The sequence below is a fragment of the Spermophilus citellus genome (assembly GCF_964194105.1).
Source record: "Spermophilus citellus genome assembly, chromosome: 2".
Classification (NCBI taxonomy): domain Eukaryota; kingdom Metazoa; phylum Chordata; class Mammalia; order Rodentia; family Sciuridae; genus Spermophilus; species Spermophilus citellus.
The window spans coordinates 225,438,730-225,460,676 of NC_138183.1; the positions used below are offsets into that span (position 1 = coordinate 225,438,730).

A 21,947-nucleotide genomic window follows, 5' to 3' on the forward strand; every position below is an offset into this window, starting at 1 on the left:
GGTCGCAGGTTACACGCCTCCCCCAGGAGGCACGTGACGGACAGGGGCGGGGCCTGACGGAGCCCCGCCCCCGTCTAGTTAACTGGCGGCACTTAGCGCGGGCGCCCAGTGAGCCGAGCAGCCGCGGTCTCCGAGGTCGCGTCCCGGCAGCCAGGGCCATGGCCACCGTGCGGGAGAAGGCGGCCGCGCTGAAACTCTCGACTTTGCACAGTCCGGCGCATAGGCCTCCCGGTAAGTGCCGAAGATGCCTCCGAAGGGCGGCGAAGGCTGTGGTCCGCGTGGGGCGGGTGCCGGGTGTGGGGCGTTCATCCGCTTGCGCTGGTTCCGCGGGCTTGGTGAGCCCCGCACAGCTGTGTCCCGGGCGGGCGCCCTCGCGTTGCGGGAGGTTCCTCTCCGCTGGTGGGCTGCAGCTGGCTTTTTAGTAAGTCACCGAAACTTGAACCGCTCCGCGCGTTGGTCTCTGTGCGGGCTACTTGCCAGGCACCGGCCGTGGATGTCGCGGAGAGGCTCCGCGTGGTGAGGTTGTGTGGAATTTGGGAATTTCTTTGGTCCTTGTCTCGAGCACATACCTGACTACACAGTAGTAGTAGACCTTTCTGGGAGTGATGAGAATTTTCTGTTATAAGTTATCCAGGCAAGATCTTGGTCTTATTTTTTTAAAAAAACATTTTCTGTGTAAACAGTACTTAAGCGAATTGAAGTTTTTGGTCTTTTTTTTTTTCTTTAATAATTACATGACATTAGGAGATAAGTGGTGACTTCTGCTACTGTAGTTTTGGGGGGGGGTTGGTTTAGGATTTTTGTTTCTTCAGATGTTTTAACAAATGAACAGAATCAGATGATCAGCTCTAAAATTTTGACCCTAACATATCTACAACTCAGTAAATAGGGTGACTCAAATGACTCTTAATGATATTCAGATAACACTTGGCTTTTTTGACGGGGGCACGACTCCTCTTTCAGGCCACATGGGTGCATCTCAGTGGCCCCCCCTTTCTTGTGTTTGACTTACTAATTAATGCTCCTTTTAATCTTCAAGATGCTAATGATGAATTGTGATAGAGAACAACTTTTCATTTGTGCTTTCCTAAAACAGATTATAATATTAACCATATTCTGCTCCCACTTACAGGAATAAGGACATAATACTATCTTTTTGATTACATTGTGAAGAGAAGGAAAACATTAAAATTCAGGAATTTAAAAACAAATAATATTAAAACAGTTTTGAGACAGCATTAGGCTCGGAGTGAATTAAATTTTCCAAATTTCACCTGATTCAAAACATGGTGCTCCATGTCTCCTCTAACTGCTGAAATGTCAATTCTGGGCTTTAGGCATTTTTGAACAAGTTCTTGGATGGTGTGAGGGAGTATGTATTCAAAATTGAAGCAGGTGACATGCTAGTTAGTGGATTTTTGAATCACAGAGAAAGACCACTGTCTTCTATACCAGATGCAGTGGGCAGTTATGGGCTCACTGCTTGTTCTCATTTGTTTTGCTAGCTGCACCTGGAATTTCTACTTGTTAGCATTTGTTAATCCCTCTTCCACCCTTGAGTTAGTTGCCTTTCCTCAGTCCTAGTGAGCAAGGAGCTAAGGATTCTTGGGTCTTTGCCATTCCCTGTGTGCTCTGGCAAGCAGCTTTGTACTTTTCCTTCTCCACAGATTAGTAAATCTTTAATACCTTGAGGGCTATAATAACCGAGGATCTGATTTTTGTAGAAGAAATTAGGTTTATATGCTAACCTTCAGCCAGTACTTCAAAGATCCTTGTCTTCTAATATAGACATACAGGAAAGTGGGATGTTATCTTGTTATCCCTTTATGATGTAACCTAATTCTTTGAATTTGCCTGGTATCACTTTCCAGAGAGCTCAAAGTACTTCCCATATGCTCCCATTAATCTATGTGAATTAAATAGGGGCCATTGCTTAGCATATCTTAAAATTGCTTTTGTTAGCAAAGGTTTATTTTGCATATTTTACCTGTCTGCAGGTAAAGTGATAGAGTGCTTGCCTCTTTTCAGAGGCAGCTTCAGCATATCTCTAATAACAAATAGGAGAAAGATAAATTTTGAACTACCAAAACAAATATCCAGTAAAAGTGTTGCAATCCTGATATCAGTAGTATAGGAAGGTTTTTTTTCTCCAATCACAGATACCAGTTTTAACACTCTCAGATACAATTCTGTTTACATTTGTCTGTTTTCATGAAGTTTTGGTTATTGTCCAATAAATGTAGTTCTTTCCTTTGTTTTTTCAAATTCTGTATTGTTTTAAACTCCTGAAAAAAATGGTTCTTTTTATTTTTGGTTCCGGGGATTGAACTCAGGGACACTCAACCACTGAGCCACATCCCTATTTTGTATTTTGTTTTAGAGACTAAGCCTTGTTTAGTGCCTTGCTTTTGCTGAGGCTGACTTTGAACTCATGATTCTCTTACCTTCTGAGCTGCTGGGATTACTGGCATGCACCACTGCACCCGCCATCAAAAAAAATGCTTCTTAAATACAATTTTCTGCTGTCCTCCTTCCCCCCCCTTCTTCTCCCCTCCCATCACTTATACGTGACTGCATGACCAATGTGATTCTGCAACCTGTATACTCAGAAAAATGAGAAATTATATCCATCTGATTTGAATGTATATGTCAAGATAATTGTACTTTCATGTGTAACTAAAATAAATCAAAAAATCCAAATAGAGTTAGTATAAGACACTGTACTCTGATCCATATTCTTTTTATTAATGATAAGCAATGATTTGTCTTAAGCATAAAATAAGGTTTTTAGATGCAATGTAAATTTTTAAAAAATGTAAATTTGTTTTCCTCACCTTCATAGAACGATAATATAAAACTCACTTATTTTTTTTTTTAAAGAGAGAGTGAGAGAGGAGAGAGAGAATTTTTAATATTTATTTTTTAGATCTCTGCGGACACAACATCTTTGTTGGTATGTGGTGCTGAGGATCGAACCTGGGCCGCACGCATGCCAGGCGAGCGCACTACCGCTTGAGCCACATCCCCAGCCCTAAAACTCATCTTAAAAAAAAAAAAAATTTTCTTAAATTCAGAATGGTTTAGGATTAATAAGTTTATTTGACTGAATTCCTTCCAGAGCTTAACATCATTACCCAGGTGGAAGAAGGTAAAAATAAGTTCCTTGGGGAAGGGGGGACTATATCCTGAGTTCAGAGAAAGAAAGAGGAAGAAGGGTACCTCCTTTCTTTCTTTTTTTTTTTTTTAATAAATTTAAAATTTTATAATAGACTTACAAAAAATCATAGTTAGTACAAAGAGGGCTGGGGTTGTGGCACAGTGACAGAGTGCTTGCCTAGCATGTGTGAGGTACTGGGTTTGATCCTTAGCACCACACAAACATGAATAAATAAAATAAACATATTGTGTCCATCTACAACTAAAAAAAAAAGTACATAGAGTTCCCACATACCCTATACTTAGTTTCTTTTGTTATCTTACATGAGTATGGTCCATCTGGTGCTTTAATGAACCAATATTAACACATGGTTATGAACTAAAAGGTCCATACTTTACTCAGATTTTCTTAGTTTTTCCCAGTGCCCTTTTTCTCTTTCAGGATCCCATCCAGGATATTACATTGCATTGAGTTGTCATATTTTCTTAGGCTCTTCCAGACTGCCCCCCAACATTTTCTGTGTGTGTGTGTGTTTCTGGCATTTGTACCCAGGGATGTTCTTCCACTGAGCTATATCCCCAGCCTCCTTTTTTTTAGTTTGAGGCACAGTCTGGCTATATATCCAGGCAGGGCTGGCTTTGAATTTTCAGTCCTCCTGCCTCAGCCTCCCGAGTAGCTGGGGATTTTAGGCATGTGTCTCCTTTTTTAATGAAACATCTGTTCACTGCTGAACACTGTTAGCCACATTAACATATCTTATCTCATAACCCTCACAGTAACTTAGAGAAGCACAGTGACCTCTTCTTGAAAAAGCAACATAAGAGTTAGGCAGTTTGCCCAAGTTCATATTATTAGTAAATGATGGACCAAAGAGTGGAACACAGGTCTCTGGGACTCCAAAGTCCATGCTGATCTTACTCTTTATATTCTTAGCACCCAGCACTGTGCCTGCTGTGTTAGCACAGTTGTTTACATCTGAACAATATTAGGTCAACCCAGGCATTCATAATCTGGGCACTATTGACATATTCTTCGTTGTGGGAACTGTCCTGTGCATGTAGCATATTTAGAAGCAGTTTCATCTTTATCTGCTTGAAAAAACAATAATATGCATTGTAGCATATTTAGAAGCATCCCTGGCCTCTGTTCATTAAATGCCAATAACACTATCTGCCCCATTGTGATAACTAGAAATGTCTCCAGACATGCCCTGGGAGAGTAAAATGATCCATTGAGAACCACTTCAAATAGCGCTTCTTTAAAAAAACTTTTATAAACTGGGCACAGTGGCACAGGCCTGTAATCCCAGCGGCTCTGGAGGCTGAGGCAGGAGGATCTTGAGTTCAAAGCCAGCCTTAGAAATAGGCCCTGAGCAACTTAGTGAGATCCTGTCCTAAAATAAAAAATAAAAAGGGCTGGAGATGTGGCTTAGTGGTTAAGTACCCTTTGTTTCAATCCCCTGTACTACACGCACAAAAAAAGCTTTTATAAAAAGAAGGGGAGGAACTCTACCTTTTTTTTTTTTTTTTTTCCTTAGGGGGCTCCGGATTTAGCTCAATGGCAGAACTCTTGGCTAGCATACACAAGGACCTGGGTTTGATCCCGAGCACTCCCCTTCAAATAAATGTTTTTAGTAGTTAACAATAATCTACAACTAATAAATATTCATTGACCAGTTGTTTTATGTTGTGGTCCTTGGCCTCTGTAAAGCAAAATATCTATAAATTATAAGGAGAATTGAAAGAAATAGGGCTCTAATTCACTGTTTATTAAAGTTTTATGGAAAAAAGATGAGTTATCAAAATTTTTTTAATTCAGTCTAAAGCCTAAGAATATAAACTAGATTGTTATATGCTCATTTAGAGGTAGTATATTTTGGAAATTGTGTGCATGGTTACCTTACACTGGAATCCAGTTATACTTATGTATTGATCATCTGAGGATTTAATATAATCTCACCATTGGAAGAAATTATAGAATTGTTTACCCTAAAGTAGGTTTTCACAGTAAGACTAGAGCTGTTGACTGCATGGATCATGGATGGTTGATGCGGATTATCTCCTTCTAACTTTCTTTTTTTAAGTACTGGGGATTGAACCCAGGGTGCTTAACCACTGAGCCATATCCCCAGGCCTTTTTATTTTTTATTTTGGGACAAGGTCTCACTAAGTTGCTTAGGGCCTCACTAAGTTGCTGAGGCTGACTTTGAACTTGCATCCACCATGCCTGGCTTCTTTGTAACTTTTGAGTAAGTGTAATTTCTTGACATATCTGCTTTATAACTTGAGTTTAAAGGGATTAAAAGTAATAACTTGACTATTTAGTGTACATTCTAGAAGTGAAGATAATTAGTATCTCACATACATATCAGGGTTCAATATTATCTGGGAAATTTAACTTTCTTTGTTGTTGGTAAACTTTTTTGGATAGTGTCCATGTTTGTGTGAAGGACAGGTCTTGTTTTTTCAAGCAGATAAAGATGAAACTGCTGAAAAAGCAAGTAAATGATTAACAAGTCTAGATTTGATCTGGTGTTTAAGAGCATATGTATGCTAGAAATCTAGTTTTAAAATAATCTCTTGAGTATTTTATTAGACCACTTTGTGATTTTTGTGTCTAGTAAGGTGAAATTTGTCCCCATGTTTCATTTGTTACCTATTGGTCTGTCTTTTTTTGGGGGGGGGGTGCTGGGGATTGAACTCCGGGGCACTCAATCATTGAACCACATCCCCAACCCTATTTTGTATTTTATTTAGAGACAGGGTCTCACTGAGTTGCTTAGGGCCTCAGTAAATTGCTGAGGCTGACTTTGAATTCGTGATCCTCCTGCCTCATCCTCCTAAGCCCCTGGGATTACAGGCATGTGCCACCTTGCCAAGCTTGGTTTGTCATAGTCTATCTGATATCCATAGTCTATATCTAAATGCACAAGTTACAACTTCAGTCTTTAAATTTTTATAAATCCAAGTAATGTAGACCTGAAACCAATCTTGAACATAGGGTTCAATTATTATGTCAGTAGATGAAGAAACCAATTTATAGACATTAAATTTCTTACCCAGGATTATGAAGCTGGTTTCTAGACCCTTAGATTCCACTTGTCATGATACTTTTAGAAAATGCTTGGGGCTGGGGATGTAGCTCACAGTGTCCCTGAGCTCAATCCCCAGTATTGCCAAAAAAAAGAAAAAAAAATGCTTGACCATCTATTCATAAGAAAACCTCAAGATGTAGATAGTGATGAATTTTAATGAGTTATTCACCTCATATGCAAGTGAGGTTTGTGGACAAGCTGAAGCTTAGATCCTGATTGCTAGACTTAACAAAACATTCATTCTATATTTCTGATCTCTTGAATCCTGTTTAGAAATCACAGTAAGTCATTTTCCTAGGCTGTGGGGTGCTATACTAATATTCATTTCAGCTCTTAGATGATGATAAGTACATATTAGACCAGCATGTGGGGAATCTGTATCCAACTTGTGAAGTCAGCATTAAAAAAAAAAAAAAAACAGGTTATCCTGGTGTGGGTTTTGGCACATTTACTTGTGAAGTCCAGGGTATGTTATGAACATGTATGAACATGAGCTAGTTTGGGTCTGTGGGTGGTGATGCTTGAGGGGAAATATTCCAGATGCAAAGGTTGGGAATTAATAGTCAATGAGCACAAAGGGGACCTGAAAGGGCTGAATTGTATCATGCTTGAGGACTCTGGGAGCATGTGGCTCACTGGTACCCACTCTTCTGCTCTAACCTGTTCTTTAATCTTTTATACAGTGTTATCCAACCCAAAGAACTTCCTGATTTCCCACATTTAAGCCACAAACTTATATGGGGGAATTTATTCTTTACCTCTTAATTCCCCTGTAAATATTACCCTTTTTCATGTCATTGAGGCTGTATTTTCCTCCCTCTCAGCCCCCTTCAGTTGTTTTATTAATCTCAAACTAATAAGTGACTTTGCCTTATCTTTTAGGATTTGTATAGCTCAGATGTTAAGACTGTGTGTTTCATCTTTAATATTATCACTAGCCCAGCCAGGTATGGTGGTACACAGTTACTGGAGAGGAAGAAGTGGGAGAATAGCTTGAACCCTGGAGTTCAGGACCAGCTGGGCAACATAGTGAGACCTATCTCTTTTTAAAAAATCATTAGCCTAGAAGTCTGTTTCACTGGTACCTAAAAGGGAGTCGCATAGTTCCAACTTGGAATCTTGTCTGTCTTCCTGTCTTGCCCCTGTGTACTGTAGATAGTATTTATTCTGGAATGTTTGATATGTTACCTTATTTTAGGAGTTGTGGCTGTTTTTACATACCTTGGTTAAGGATTCAAATCCTAGAGTTGTTTTGTTTCTTCTAATCTTTTTGGTTTTCTTTTTTTCTTTTTCTCTTTTTTTTTTTCTTTGTGATGCCAAGGATTGAATTTAGGACCTCACTTATGCAAACCAAGAAAGTGCTCTACCACTGACATACATCTCTAGCCCTTTTTATTTTTTATTTTGAGACTGAATCTTGCTAAATTGCCAAGGCTGACCTCAAATTTGCAATCCTCCTGCCTCAGCCTCCCTAGTCACTGATATCTAGGCATGAGCCACCATGTCCAATTCACTCTTTGGTTATCTTAAAATTGTTTTACTTAATCCTGTCAAGGAAAGAATACTTCCAAGTCTGTTTATCTAGTGTCTGACTTTTTTTTTAAAAATATCTTTTTAGTTGTCAGTGAACCTTTTATTTATTAATTTATTTATATGTGGTGCTGAGAATTGAACCCAGTGCCTCACACATGCTAGGGAAGTGCTCTACCACTGAGCCATAGCCCCAGTCCCCAAGTGCCTGATTTTTTATATATAATATTTAAACACTAGGAAAAAGCTAATATATTTGTTAGCTGTATATCTAAAGGCAAGTTTATTTAACTCACTGAACCTCAATTTCCTCAAAATAGAATTGTTAATAACTATTTCACAGAGAAATATTTCCAGATTAAATGAGAGAAGACACATCTGTCATATTCTGCGTACTCAAATGTTAATAATGATACCATGAAGATTTGAAAAAAGACTATAAAGTACGAAAACTAAATTCATTTAAATCTGTTATAACATCTGGTATTTTAGAAAATTTAGAGTATTAGCTGTTAATACTTTTTGTTTAGTTATCATCATTAGAGGCAGTACAGCTACTTCTGAGTTTTGGATACCAAGAATGACTTGGATTTGAGCTAGGTGTAGTGGTGCACACCTGTAATCCCTGTGGCTCAGGAGGCTGAACACGCCTGGGAGTAGCCTTTTATTGGGGAACAAGAGATTCAGGGGAGAATTCCATCCAATGAAGGTTGAGGGGGGGCTGCACTCCAAGGTCAGGGTCAGTGATTGGGTCTCTGGGGTCAGTGGTCAGAGCCCCCACACGGATGGGCTCTCTCATCAGGAAAGGGCCGGGAAAGCTTCGACACAGCCAAAGCGCCTCAGACCCTTAATGGGAGCCACCCAATCACGTGTCAGAAATGGCTTCCCACACCCGGGTACCCCTTCTCAAAAAAAAAAAAAAAAAGATTAGGATCTGAGAGCATAGCTCAGTGGTAAAGCAGGTACTTAGCATGTGCTAGGTCCTGGTTCAATCCCTAGTATCCCCCCACCCCGTCCCCCCTCTCCCCCCCCCAAAAAAAAAAGTCTAAAGAGTTTTAAAGCCCTTTAGGAACTTATGTTTTCACTGTACACATCTATTTCATTAAACAAAAACAGGAAGATGATTTCAAGTAGCAGTTAATTATAGATCTCCTTATTCTTTACTATTGTACTGATATATTGTTTTCCTTTTTAGACTATTCAAATAGTCTAAACTTTACTACTACTTTGTCAAGATATCCTAAAAATAAAGGAAGTAATATGCTTAACAAAAATGGGAGCTTAAATTAGAATCACTGAATTTTCAGAGCATCATTGAAAAGAGTAACAAATAGGGCCTTCTCTGTGAAGGAGGAGGAGGGAGGGTGAGGAGTGGGCAGCTAGCAAGGGCATGATTAGCCAGACTCGGTTCCATCAGCTTACTAAAACCCAAAGCCTATTTTGTTTCCTTTTTTTTTTCACATTTTTCCATATTTTTATTGGTGCATTAGAATTGTATATAATGGTGGGGTTTGTTGTCATATATTTGTACATGCAGACAACAATATGATTGTGCCAGTATCACTCCCCAGTATTTCACTGTTTTCTTTCTTTTTTAAAATTTTTTTTTGACAGTAGAATTCACTTTGATACATCATACGTAATGGAGTATAATTTCTCATTCTTCTGGTTACACATGATATACAATCCCATTGGTCTATAGTTATATATGTACACAGGGTAATAATGTCTGATTCATTCTACTATCCTTCCTACCCTCTCTTTGTTTTCTTTTTGTTTCCTTTTCGTCTTTGCAGTTTTACCAAATAATCTGTTCATGAAGATGAAGAAAAATAGGAAGCTTGGAAACAAGCCTTTTGGAAGCTTGTTTTCTTTCCTTTGTGTTTGACTAAAATCTTGCTTTATTTCTGTGCTTATCCTGTCTTTGCAGTAGGATGTAAGCTCCTATTGGGCAGGAGTTAATCTTTTTTGTTGTAGTTGTTTGTTTTTTATATTATTTTTTACCCTGCTTATTACATATTTAAGTCATAAGTCTGCACAATAGGAAGCTTTAAAAAACTAGTTTATTCCTGCAACCTGTGTATTTGATTGAAAAATCCTTCAGAGTTGTAGACCATGAGTCGATTCCAGCACTACCTCTTTCAGTAATGTCTGGAAGTTGCAAGTACCTTCTCTGAATATGTTTTCAGTCTCTCACACAGAGATGATATCTGCCACCTCAGGTTGTTACTGGAGATCAGATAACTTACCTGAGGCACATAGTGAAGTTCCTTGTGCATAAGTGTTAACTGCCCCTGGCTCTATTTGGTCTTCTCCTTCCGCATCTCACATCCTTCTCCACTCCCTCCTTAATCTCAATTCCTGCTGTCCACTCCCTCCACATGCCAGACTGGTCCCATAGACCTCTTTCTGTCCTAGCAGAATACACGTCCTCAGGGCCTTTGTTCTTTCTTTTCTGTCTATTCTTCCCCCAGATGTCTGCACAGCTTGCTTCCTACTCAGATATAAGCTTATCAAAGGTCTTTTTTTTTTTTTTTTTTTTTTTTTTTTTTTTTTTTTTGGCACAGGGGATTTAACCCAGGGGGGTTGTACCACTGAGCCACATCCCCAGCCCTTTTTTGTTATTTATTTTGAGACAGGGTCTCACTGAGTTGTTGGGGGGTGGGGGTATCTCACTAAGTTGCTGAGGATGGCCTTGATCCTCCTGTCTCAGCCTCCTGTACATTACAAAAGTACACCACTGTGCTGGACCAGAGGTCTTTCCTGACATCTCATTGAAAGCATCATTCTCAGGCTGGGGATGTGTCTCAGTGGTAGAGTGTTTGCCTTGCATGCATGAGGCCCTGGGTTCAATCCTCAGCACCATAAAAAAAATAAATTCAATAAAATAGCATTCTCTTCCTAACCTGCCTTTTTCTTTTTGGTGCTGATCAAACATTTATGATATATCATCTGTATCTTCCCACAAAGTCTAAGTCCACAAGAACAGGGACTTTATTTTGTTCACTGTCACATGCTAGCACAGAGAACAACATTCAGTATATAGTAGGTACTCAATTTTTTTTTTAACAAATTGCCATCAATAACAATATTTCAGTAATAAGATGCCCTAATAATTTCTCCTTATTAGTAACTTTGGAAATTGCCACTTTTTGCTTAAGGATCATTCAGACCTTATTACAAATGAACAAAGTACTAATTCTTAGCTTTTTTTTTTGTGATCATCCCCTCCCCCCCAGGTTTCAGTGTGGCCCAGAAGCCATTTGGAGCCACATACGTATGGAGCAGCATTATAAATACTCTTCAGACACAAGTGGAAGTAAAAAAACGAAGGCATCATTTAAAAAGACACAATGACTGCTTTGTGGGTTCAGAAGCCGTAGATGTCATTTATTCTCATCTAATTCAGAATAAGTACTTTGGTGATGTAGATATTCCTCGGGCCAAAGTGGTGAGAGTGTGTCAAGCACTTATGGACTATAAAGTATTTGAAGCAGTTCCAACTAAGGTCTTTGGAAAAGACAAAAAACCTACATTTGAAGACAGTAGTTGCAGCCTTTATAGATTCACAACAATACATAACCAAGACAGTCAGATGGGCAAAGAGAACAAAGTATATTCATCTTCCAGGTTGGTATACAATGATGATAGATTATCATGGGAATGTTGGCAGGATTTTGTCTACTTTTTTATGAGAGAGTGACTATATATTACTTTCTTAAGCATAACTTGGCTAAGTATGGATCTGAAGATGTATTTGGTAAAGTACAGTGAAATTTTATTAACTTTGTTTCTGCTAAATATAAAATATTTAAGAGATACCAATGAACAGACTTTGATTTTTCTCAAGTTATAGGTAGTGTTAAAAAAAAAAAAAGTTAAAAATTTTATTTAGAAAGTGGCCTGAGGATTGGAGATGCAACTCAGTGGTAAAGTGCTTGCCTAGCAAATGTAAGGCCCTGTGTTCTATCACTGGCACTGCCGCAGTCTGGCTGGGCACAAATAACTGAGCCGCCACAAAGCCTTGTAGATTCAAACAGCAACTCTTTATTCCCCAACTCTCACTGGCACTGCACTCACCACGCGGGAACACACTCCCTCCACTCGGCTCCAGGCTCCACCCAGCTCTGTCCAATCTCCCCGAACCCGAACCCCAAAGTAGTGGGTGCCCAAGGCAGCAAGAGCCGCCCTATTGCCCATCAGTAAAGGTCAAATATACAATACAATCAATCCAGCATCACAGCAATTATATATAGCTTAACTCAAATCATCATCTCAGTGGTTCCCTGGCATCACCTTTCAACCATTCCCTCTGGCAAATGCCAGGCATCATTCTGACTGGGCTGTGGCTCTCAACATGGCACCACACAGAAGAAAAATAAAGATGGTCTGAGAGAGAGCTGGAGTTGTGGCTCAGTGGTAGAGCACTTGCCTAGCATGCATGAGGCGCACTGGGTTTGATACCCCCACCACATAAAAATAAATAAATAAAAAAGTTAAAGGGAAAAAAGGTCTGAGAACAGGAGGAGAAGGCGGCAGGGAGACACCCAGGCTGTAGATATCACTAGAATCCAGAATATGGAAGAAGTGAGAGTGAAAGGACATGTGTGAAAGTGCCAAGGCCTCTTGTGACTATTGAGGAATTTGTTTTTTTTTTTGGTGGTGGTTGTAGATGGACACAATATCTTTATTTATTTTTATGTGGTGCTGAGGATCAAACCCAATGCCTTTTCCATGCTAGGCAAGCGCTCTACCACTGAGCTACAACCCCAGCCCCTGTTTGTTTGTTCTGGAGACAGGGTCTCACTTGCAGTGTTGCCCAGGCTGGTCTCCAGCTCCTGGGCTCAAGTGATTCTCCTACTTCAAGGATGTGCCACTGTGTCTGGCATATTAAGGAATTTGGACTTGATCATACAGGTGTTGGGGAGGCCACAGAAAGATTTTTAGCACGATGAGTTTATATTTTAGGAAGGCTGGGGATGTAGTTCATTGGTAGAGCACTTGCTTAGCATGGGCAAGATCCTGAATTTTATTCCCAGCACCAAGCGAAAAAAAAAAAAATTAAATAAGGAAAAGTGTTCCTGGTAGTTACATGGCAGCCTACTAGGGATAGCTAGTTAGGAATTTATTACAGTATTGTAGTCTACAAAATTGAGGGGGGTGTTGAACTAAACAGTATGGGGGAAAGAGAGGTTCATTTAAAGAGACTGGGAAGACCAGAATTGTAGAACCCAGTGGCTGAATACATAATGAACTTAGCTATGAAGTACAACAGTTTTACCTTTCCCTTGTATTCTCAGCTAAACTGTAGAGGTTTCAGTGTAATTTGAAGCTCTCATGATTCAGATCTGACCTAAAGTCAGTTTGAAAGTTGACTTTCAGATATTTTTTTTGCCTCTGTATCTAAAACATTATATCATTTACCTTTGTATACAAAAAGGAGATATGAGGTGGGGCCCCACTTTTTGGATGCAGTCCATATGCTTTTTTTGAGACCACTGGGACAGACATGTTTAGGAACTTCGGAGATTTTTTAAATTTTTTTTTTTGGGGGGGTTACTGGGGATTGAACTTGGGGCACTACACCACTGAACCACATCCCCAGCCCTATTTTGTATTTTATTTAAAGACAGGGTCTCACTGAGTTGCTTAGCACCTCATTGTTGCTGAGGTTGGCTTTGACCTCGCCATCCACCTGTCTCAGCCTCCCAAACCACTGGGATTACAGGTGTGTGCCTTCGCGCCCATCAATTTTAGGACTTTTTAAAATACATATATAACACCCCTAGAGGGATATGGGACAACAAACAAAGCATATTAATAATTCTGTGGTAAACAAAGGAATGTTCATACTATCTGAGATAAATAAAAGCTATGATAATCTCAAGATAGGATTTTTTGGTTTGCTTTTTGTACTGGGGGTTGAGCCCAAAAGTACTCTACCACTGATCTATATCCTTGGTCTTTTTCATTTTTTTGTTTTGAGGCAGGGGCTTACCAAGTTGCTGAAGCTGGCCTTGAACTCGTGATCATCCTGCCTCAGCCTTCTGAGTCATTAGAATTACAGGCCTATACCCAGAATAGGTTTTGTGAACATAAGAATGCTGAATAAACTTTTGACTTTTTTTTTTTTTTTTTTTTTTGGTACTGGGGATTGAACAGGGGCACTTAACCACTGTGCCCATCCCCAGCCTTTTTATTTTGAGATGGGGTCTCACTAAGTTGCTAGGGGTCTCACAAAATTGCTGAGGCTGCCTTTGAACTTGAGTCCTCCTGCCTTAGCTTCCTGAGCTGCTGGGATTAAAGGTGTGTACCATCATGTTTGGCAGGCTTTTGATTTTTAAAAGTTTCAGTTTCAGAATTACAGGTAACATATTGTAGCTCTATATTTGGAAAATAATGAGGACTATCCACTGAAGAATTCCCAGAAATAAAGATAACTAATTAAAACAGCATAATGAATTTCAGTTATATTTTATTATGTTTTAAAATTGGTGACTAAAATTTTAGTCACTGAATCATATCCAAATAATTATTCAAAGAATTTCATAGAGTATACATATTTTAGGCTTGAGAAAGAAGGTATTTTTAAAAAATATTTTTATTAATTGTTCATGGACTTTTTATTTTATTTACTTATTTATATGTGGTGCTGAGAATGGAATCCAGTGCCCCACACATGCTAGACAAGTGCTCTACCACTGAGCCACAACCCCAGCCCCAAGAAGGTTATTTTTTAAATTTTATTTTACTCAATCCTTAGGATTTGTATTTGTTGAATTTTTGTTGTGAACTTGCTAGAAACTTTGTTCTCAAATACTGAAATATTTCTGTGGGTATACCACATTTGATTTTAGTTATGCAGATGCATTGTTTAAGTCATCTGATATCAAATCGGACAGTTTGGAAGACCTATTGGAAAATCTGAGCTTAAAGCCTGCTAACTCCCCGTGTGTAAATATCTCTGCAACCTTGTCTCCACAAGGTAAGCTACAGATGAGTAAAGTAAGAAATAGAAGACTAACTTCAAATAAGTTATTTAAAATGTTTCAGTCTTGACCTTTATTAGAATTTATTCAAAGTGCTGAGAAAGAGTGTACTATGTATTAAAGCCATTTATATTACATTTTAACAGAAGTCTATTATCTTTAACAAATACATCAGTGTTAAAACTCTTGAACACTGACTTTTGTCCTATCAGCTGGCAGAGGTTCAAATCTGAAATGTTTTGCATGCAGATTTTTTACTTAAAATATCCTCTCAGATATTTTCTTTCCCCAAGGTTTTATTAGGTTTAGGTTAAGTTTAAAAATTTGAAAATTACATTAAAACATTAACAAAATTCTTATGCTCTTCCTTGTGGCAGTGAAAAGCAGCCTAATGACTTTGATTTCCACCCTCCTTCCCCCATCCTAGTTATGGAAACCCTGAGTAGGATAATCAGCCAATAGTTTCAAACCAGTTTTTAGATTGAATGAATCATTCTTTCTTCCGGAGTCCTTATTAACATGTTATATGACTTGATCTCTTATCTCTGACAGATTGCTTTATATAGTACAAAGAATGAAAAGAATTCCTGTCCAAAGTCTATTTTCCTACACTCTAAACAAATCTTGGATTGTTTTACTTTGTTATAAGAAAGCACTTCAGAAGGTTGACTTTTTCTTTATTTCTTCTTTTTTTGGCCACAAGTATTCTAGCTTAGACCTGTGGAGACAGATATTGTGCTGAGCATATAGTAACTATTAATTGTTAACTTTCATCTTGTATTTTTTTCTGTGTAGTTATTAATGAAGTGTGGCAAGAAGAAACAATTGGGCGTCTACTACAACTTGTAGACCTTCCACTTCTTGACTCCTTACTCAGACAGAAAGACATTGTACCTAAAGTTCCTCAAACCAAGAAGCAGCCTAACATGGTCAACAGCAGTAACTATCTGGATCGAGGGATTCTCAAGGCCTATGGTGACTCTCAGTATGTGGAAACACATGTAATAATTTCAGTGGTTGTAGGTTGTTTATAGATGTGGTATTCATATAATATTTTGAATTGTATCCAGAGGGAATCACTTATGCATTGCCACTGGATATTATTAATGCTTGAGAAAGAACAAAATTTTAAAAAGATTTAAATTTATTTATTTACTTAATTTTTTTTGGTACCAGGGATTGAACCCAGGGCACTCAACCCTGAGCCACATCCCCATCCCTTTTTATTTTTTGTTTTGAGACAGGGTCTTGCTAAGTTGTTTTAGGGCTTTGCTAAGTTGCCGAAGCTGGCTTTGAATTAGCAATCCTCCTGCCTCAGCCTCTTGAGCCACTGGGATTACAGGTGTGCATCACCATGCCTGTCTTGAATTTGTTTTTTTATATTCATTTTGTTTCACATACAACTTGCACATCAAATGAAGAAAATGATTATGCTCCATCATCTTTGTTAAAATGTAGGGCTGAATGGTCTCAAGGTTCCTCAAAGGTTTTTGGAGCAAAATGAACAAATTTGAAAAATTCTTGACTACATATGCTTTAATATTCCTCTAGAATGCCTAATAAACATTTATTTTCTAATTAACTTGTTATATTAAGGAAATATAATGAGCCGGGCATGATGGCACACACCTGTAATCCTAGCTGCTGGGGAGGCTGAGGCAGGAGGATAGCGAGTTCAAAGCCAGCCTCAGCAACTTAGCAAGGCCCTAAGCAACTTAATAAGATCCTGTCTCAAAAAAAAAAAAAAAAAAAAAGCAGTGGGGCTGGAGATGTGGCTCAGTGGTTAAGTGCCCCTATGGTTCAAAAAAAAAAAGTAAGTGCTCGCTTCATCAGCACATATACTAAAATTGGAACAATACAGAGAAGATTAGCATGGTCCCTTCACAAGGATGACACGCAAATTCGTGAAGCGTTCCATATTAAAAAAAAAAAAAAAAAAAAAAATATATATATATATATATATATATATATATAATGAAAGTAATTCTCACATTTAGCTACAATTCTAAATATAAATCTTAGGGCTCAAAGGCTTAACTTCAGGTGCTGAAGGAATTAAGTTTTTTTTCTTTAAGGAAAAGGTCTATATTCTTTATTTCTTTGAAAAAAAATTCTGCTTTTAGCTGGGGACTGAACCCTGGGGCAACTTACCACTGAGGTATTCCCCCAGTCCTTTTTTAAATTTTTGAGACAAGATCTCGCTACATTTCCCAGGCTGGTGATCTTCTGTCCTAGCTTTCCGAGTCACTATGATTACAGGGTGGGCCACTATGCCTTACTAAGGTTATTTTATTTTTAATTATTTTGCCTTAGCAGATATTTTTGCAGTGCAGTTAAGAACATGGAAATGTTTGAAAGGAATACAATTTATATTTTTAGAACTTCCTTAGTTCTATATTCCAGTAAACTATTAATATAATTAGTTGAGTTTCAAAAGGTATGGAACAACTTGGTGTGTGTTTGAAACAAAACAAAACAAACCTCAGCTTCTATCTCCATGTAAAAAAAAAAAAAAAAAAAAAAAAAAATTACCCCTAAATGGTTTATATGCCCAAATGCCAAAATTCAAACTACAAAACTTCTAGAATAAAACACAGAAGAAAATCTTAATAACCTTCAGATGGGTGAAGATTTCTTAGGCAGAATATAGAAAGTACCAAACATAAGTGAAAGTATCAATAAGTTTGGCTTCCTTGAAACAAAATCTTTTTGCTCTTCAAAAGACAATATTAAGAAAAGATTTTATCAAGTCACTGAGTGGGAGAAATTATTTGTAATAGTAGCTTAAAACCATAGATGAAAAAGTTAATCCCAACATATTAGTTATTAAACTTTGCATATGTAATAGCTTATTCTACAGCAGTTTAAATTGTTTTTCTTTAACCTAAAGTAACGTGAAAACACTTTATAATTACCTTAATTTTTATATTCAGAATCAGAATTTGTGCTAAAGCAACCTTAAAGATCATCTAGCTACATTTTATAAGCTTGATGATACGCAGAGAGATGAAGTGACCTGGTATAATTTACCTGGGTCATGGCAGAATTAGTTGTTTTCAGTCTATGGCAATAGAGGATGTGATTTTTTTTTAACTGTATATACTAACAAATTGAATATCAAGTATTAGTCATTTTAGTCCATGAAATGTAATTTTTTTTTTGTTACCCAGCTGGTATTATTAGACATGTAATTGATAGTTATTTCCAAACTTTATCTTCCTTTATTTTAAATAAAATTTTAAATTTTATCCTAGCCAAAGTGAGAGAAGATAGATAATATATAGCTCAGTAGGGAACTAGGTTGTATTGCAAAAATACTGATTTATGAGTCAGGTCCAAGATCTAGTCCTACCAGGGGTCTGAGCAAGTAACTTGGAATTCCTGAGTCTACACAGGAGATGTAAAAAGTAGAGTTTGAATTTTGATGTAATAGATAGTTCATTTTGGGGATGAGAGAGGAAGACACACTAAGCTAATTTTTAAATAAAAATCTGTGATATACAATTTAGCCACATATAAAGATAATTAAACACAATTCTTAGGAGTGTAGAAATATATCCTGGTGGCAGTGCTTGAAATGGCTAGTAAATTAGGTAGTGTGTATTTGTTATTCTTTGCTGTTCAAAGTACTCCCTTCTCCCCCAAGGGAAGATGAGTGGCTCTCTGCTGCGATTGACTGCTTGGAATACCTGCCAGACCAGATGGTGGTAGAGATAAGCAGAAACTTTCCTGAGCAACCAGACAGAACAGACATAGTGAAGGAACTTCTGTTTGATGCCATTGGCAAATTTTACAGTAGTAGAGAACCACTATTAAATCACTTATCTGATGTCCATAATGGAATTGCAGAACTCCTAGGTAAGTAAGATCTTCCTGGATTCTAGGCTTTATCTTCTGGAGGAAATAGGAAAAATTGAATCATCCTCAAAATTAGTCCCCAAATACTTCAAACTAGGAATGGATTTGTAATAATGCATGAAAAGTATGTTTGTTCTAAAACTAACTCATTTGGATAGAGGCTTTAACAAGCTCTAAAGTTATACAGAAATTTCTGGTTGCCACGGGAGAATACTACTTTTGCTGGAAGCTTAGGTACAAAACAGCAATTCTCTTTGGAAGAATTATCAGCATCTTCATCACCACTCCCCCCCTTCAGTATGTTCAAAATGGCAACTGCTCTGCTTTCTACTAGTAAGCCATCTTATTCCATGTCTTGTTGGAAATAAATTGGGAGGCTAGGGTTGTGGCTCAGTGATACAGCACTTGCCTAGCATGTGTGAGGCACTATGTTTGATTCTTAGCATGGCAAGTAAGTAAGTAAATAAAGGTCCATCAACAACTTTAAAAAAAATTGGGGATTTCAGAGAATCCCTTCTATTTTTCTCAGATGGTAGAGTTGGATATATCAGTATTATACATATAATATTAAAGAAAAACAAGCTGTTCTACAAAATCAGGAGTTAAATTTAATGCCCTAGATTATATGACAAGGACTTAAGGTATTAGTTGTCAATTTGAGGAAAGGCTGCCTTTATGGTATTGTTCATTCCTTCTAATTCCCAGTCTTGTTTTTGCTTTCATAAATAATTTGGAATAAGTGCTCTACTTAGCTTATATTGTAACTTGAGTTTTGGTCCTTTAATATAGTCATATTTAGTCAGTTAAAAGCAGTTTTCTTTTCATTTTTGTAAAGTAAATGGGAAGACTGAAATAGCATTGGAAGCTACTCAGCTCTTTCTGAAGCTTTTGGATTCCCAAAATAGAGAAGAATTTAGAAGGCTACTGTATTTCATGGCTGTTGCAGCACATCCTTCCGAATTTAAATTACAGAAAGAAGTAAGTCTTTTGTCTAAATGTTAACTGTATTCCATATCCTTAATATTTATGAGACCCATCTGTCAGATTATTCCATCCTCAGCATCAAGTATGCTGAAGTGGATAATAGCTATTATTAAATAATACTTCCTTAGTATTAATTTTTTAAATATGTAATTATAGGCTGTGTTTTATTTTTATAGAGTGACAATCGAATGGTTGTGAAAAGGATATTCTCAAAGGCTATTGTTGACAATAAAAATTTGTCCAAAGGCAAAACTGATCTTCTGATACTCTTTTTAATGGATCACCAAAAAGATGTTTTTAAGGTAAAACTCTTGATAGTAATGAAATTGAGCTTATTTGTAATGGATTACTTATGCATAGCTTAAACTACATTTTAATAATATCTTGTTGTCCCTTCTTTTTAAGATTCCTGGAACTCTACATAAAATTGTTAGTGTTAAACTTATGGCCATACAGAAAGGAAGAGATCCAAATAAAGATGCAGGTAATCCAAGAGATGTTATTTTTACAGTCTTCTGGGGACAAATTCTTGGTATTTATTTGAAAGTATTTTGCTGTAAGTAGTTCATTTCAGCTAAATTCTAAACACTCTCCTTAGAGTATGAGAGCCTCTAATGTCAAAAGCAACTTGCCCAGAGTCAGTCGACAGTGTTTATCCTCTTCAGTGCATTTCACAAAATGGGGAAGAAACACATAAATATAAAAATATTGTTTGACTTTTCCAGTTAAATCTGAGGAATAGAGTCATTAACTGAACTTTTTTTTTTTAAACTTAAGGGTATATTTATTGCCAGAGAATTGATCAAAGTGACTATTCCAGCAGTACACAGAAGACAACCAAAGATGAGCTGTTGAATTTACTAAAAACTATTGATGAAGATTCAAAACTGTCTGCCAAAGAAAAGAAGAAATTGTTAGGTCAATTCTATAAGTGTCATCCAAACATCTTTATTGAGTATTTTGGAGACTGAGTTTCTAATATATGTTATGTATTTTAAGAATAAATTATGTATCTTAAAGATCCAATCACATATGAAACTGTACTTAATAAATTTTTTTTATAACCTTATGTGTCAAAAACTTAAGTTATTGGTCAGATGGTGTAGTGCTGTTGAGTACTGGCATCTCTTAGGTAGTTGGATTATAGTTATTGTGCCCAGTGCTTTATAGAACACCATAGGGATTTAGATGATATGACAAGTAGTGTTTATATAAGAATGTACTTAAAAGTGAAAAAGTCTGTAATTACAAATTAATAGACTAGTATGACTTGTGTTTTAAATGGTACTCTTTAAAGTTACAAGATAGAAGAAACAGTCTGATAAAATGTATTTGCTTATTACCAATAAATTGTAGACAAGCAAAAAAAAAAAAATCAGACCACCCTAATATTTCTGAAAACGTCATCTATTTTTAAAATATTTTTTTAGACACTGATGGACCTTTATTTTATTCATTTATATGTGGTGCTGAGACTCGAACCCAGTGCCTCACACATGCTAGGTAAGTGCTCTACCACTGAGCCACAATCTCAGCCTGAAAACTTCATCTTTTTAAATTTCTTGTGGGAGATTTCAAACAGGAATGTGGGGAGAGTGGAATAATGAACTTGCCCATGTACCCATCAACCAATATCTACAATTGTCCACTTCTGGCCAATCTTGTTTAATCTATTTCCCCACCCATTTCCCCCAACAAATTTCAGATAGCATCTCACTTCCTCTAAAAAAAGTTTCAGTGACTATGACCAAAAGATAAGAACATTAAAAAATACCCACAATGTCATCTTCACTCATACAACTGTATAATTTTTATTATCAAATATGCATTTAATGCTCAAATTTTCTGATGATCTCAAATGATTTTGACAGTTTGTTCAAAGAGTGAAACAACATCCATAATGTGCTTCTTAAGTTGCTCTTTATTGGTTCTCCCTCCCTCCATCCTTCTTTTCCTTGTCTATCTCTGCTGTCAAATAAACCTGGTCATTTGTCCTTGAGTTTCTCACAGTCTGGATTTTGCCTAGCCTGTCCTTTATCATGTTCCTTTGTGTCCCATATTTCTTATAAATTGGTCACTAGAGCTAAAGTTTTTAACTTTTTAAACAAGTTCATGGTTATTCTGGAGCAACTGTTACAATGTATTTGATAAAGAAGCAATACAGCACAATTTGAAAAAACAATTTGTATTACAATACAAATTGAAATTGTTTATCCTTATTTTAACCTTTTAGTTTATTATGAGCCAGGATTTTATATTTTAACTCAGACTTTTAATGAGAGGAAAACAAACAATGAATAGTATTCTGCTATTAAAGTAATGATCTTTCATTTTC

At 37.2% G+C, this 21,947-nt stretch overlaps 1 protein-coding gene across 1 annotated transcript; it reads left to right on the forward strand.

The window, feature by feature from the left end:
* The first annotated feature begins 99 nt into the window (after nt 1-99).
* DEPDC7 (DEP domain containing 7) lies at nt 100-21,540 on the forward strand. The gene is made up of 9 exons (XM_081279981.1): nt 100-231; nt 11,021-11,411; nt 14,639-14,766; nt 15,566-15,755; nt 18,417-18,628; nt 19,464-19,606; nt 19,789-19,914; nt 20,018-20,096; nt 20,390-21,540. Exons 1-9 carry the CDS (start codon nt 159-161, stop codon nt 20,581-20,583), a joined length of 1,536 nt encoding a protein of 511 aa, XP_081136107.1. The 5' UTR covers nt 100-158; the 3' UTR covers nt 20,584-21,540.
* Nucleotides 21,541-21,947: the final 407 nt, after the last annotated feature.

Bases quoted from the DNA above. Each gene is read 5' to 3' on its own strand.
- DEPDC7 (XM_081279981.1), top strand. From the start codon at position 159: ATGGCCACCGTGCGGGAGAAGGCGGCCGCGCTGAAACTCTCGACTTTG. The intron at 18,629-19,463 runs GTAAGTAAGATC...ATTTTTGTAAAG, and splicing joins TGGAATTGCAGAACTCCTAG to TAAATGGGAAGACTGAAATA. The intron at 19,607-19,788 runs GTAAGTCTTTTG...TTATTTTTATAG, and splicing joins AATTTAAATTACAGAAAGAA to AGTGACAATCGAATGGTTGT.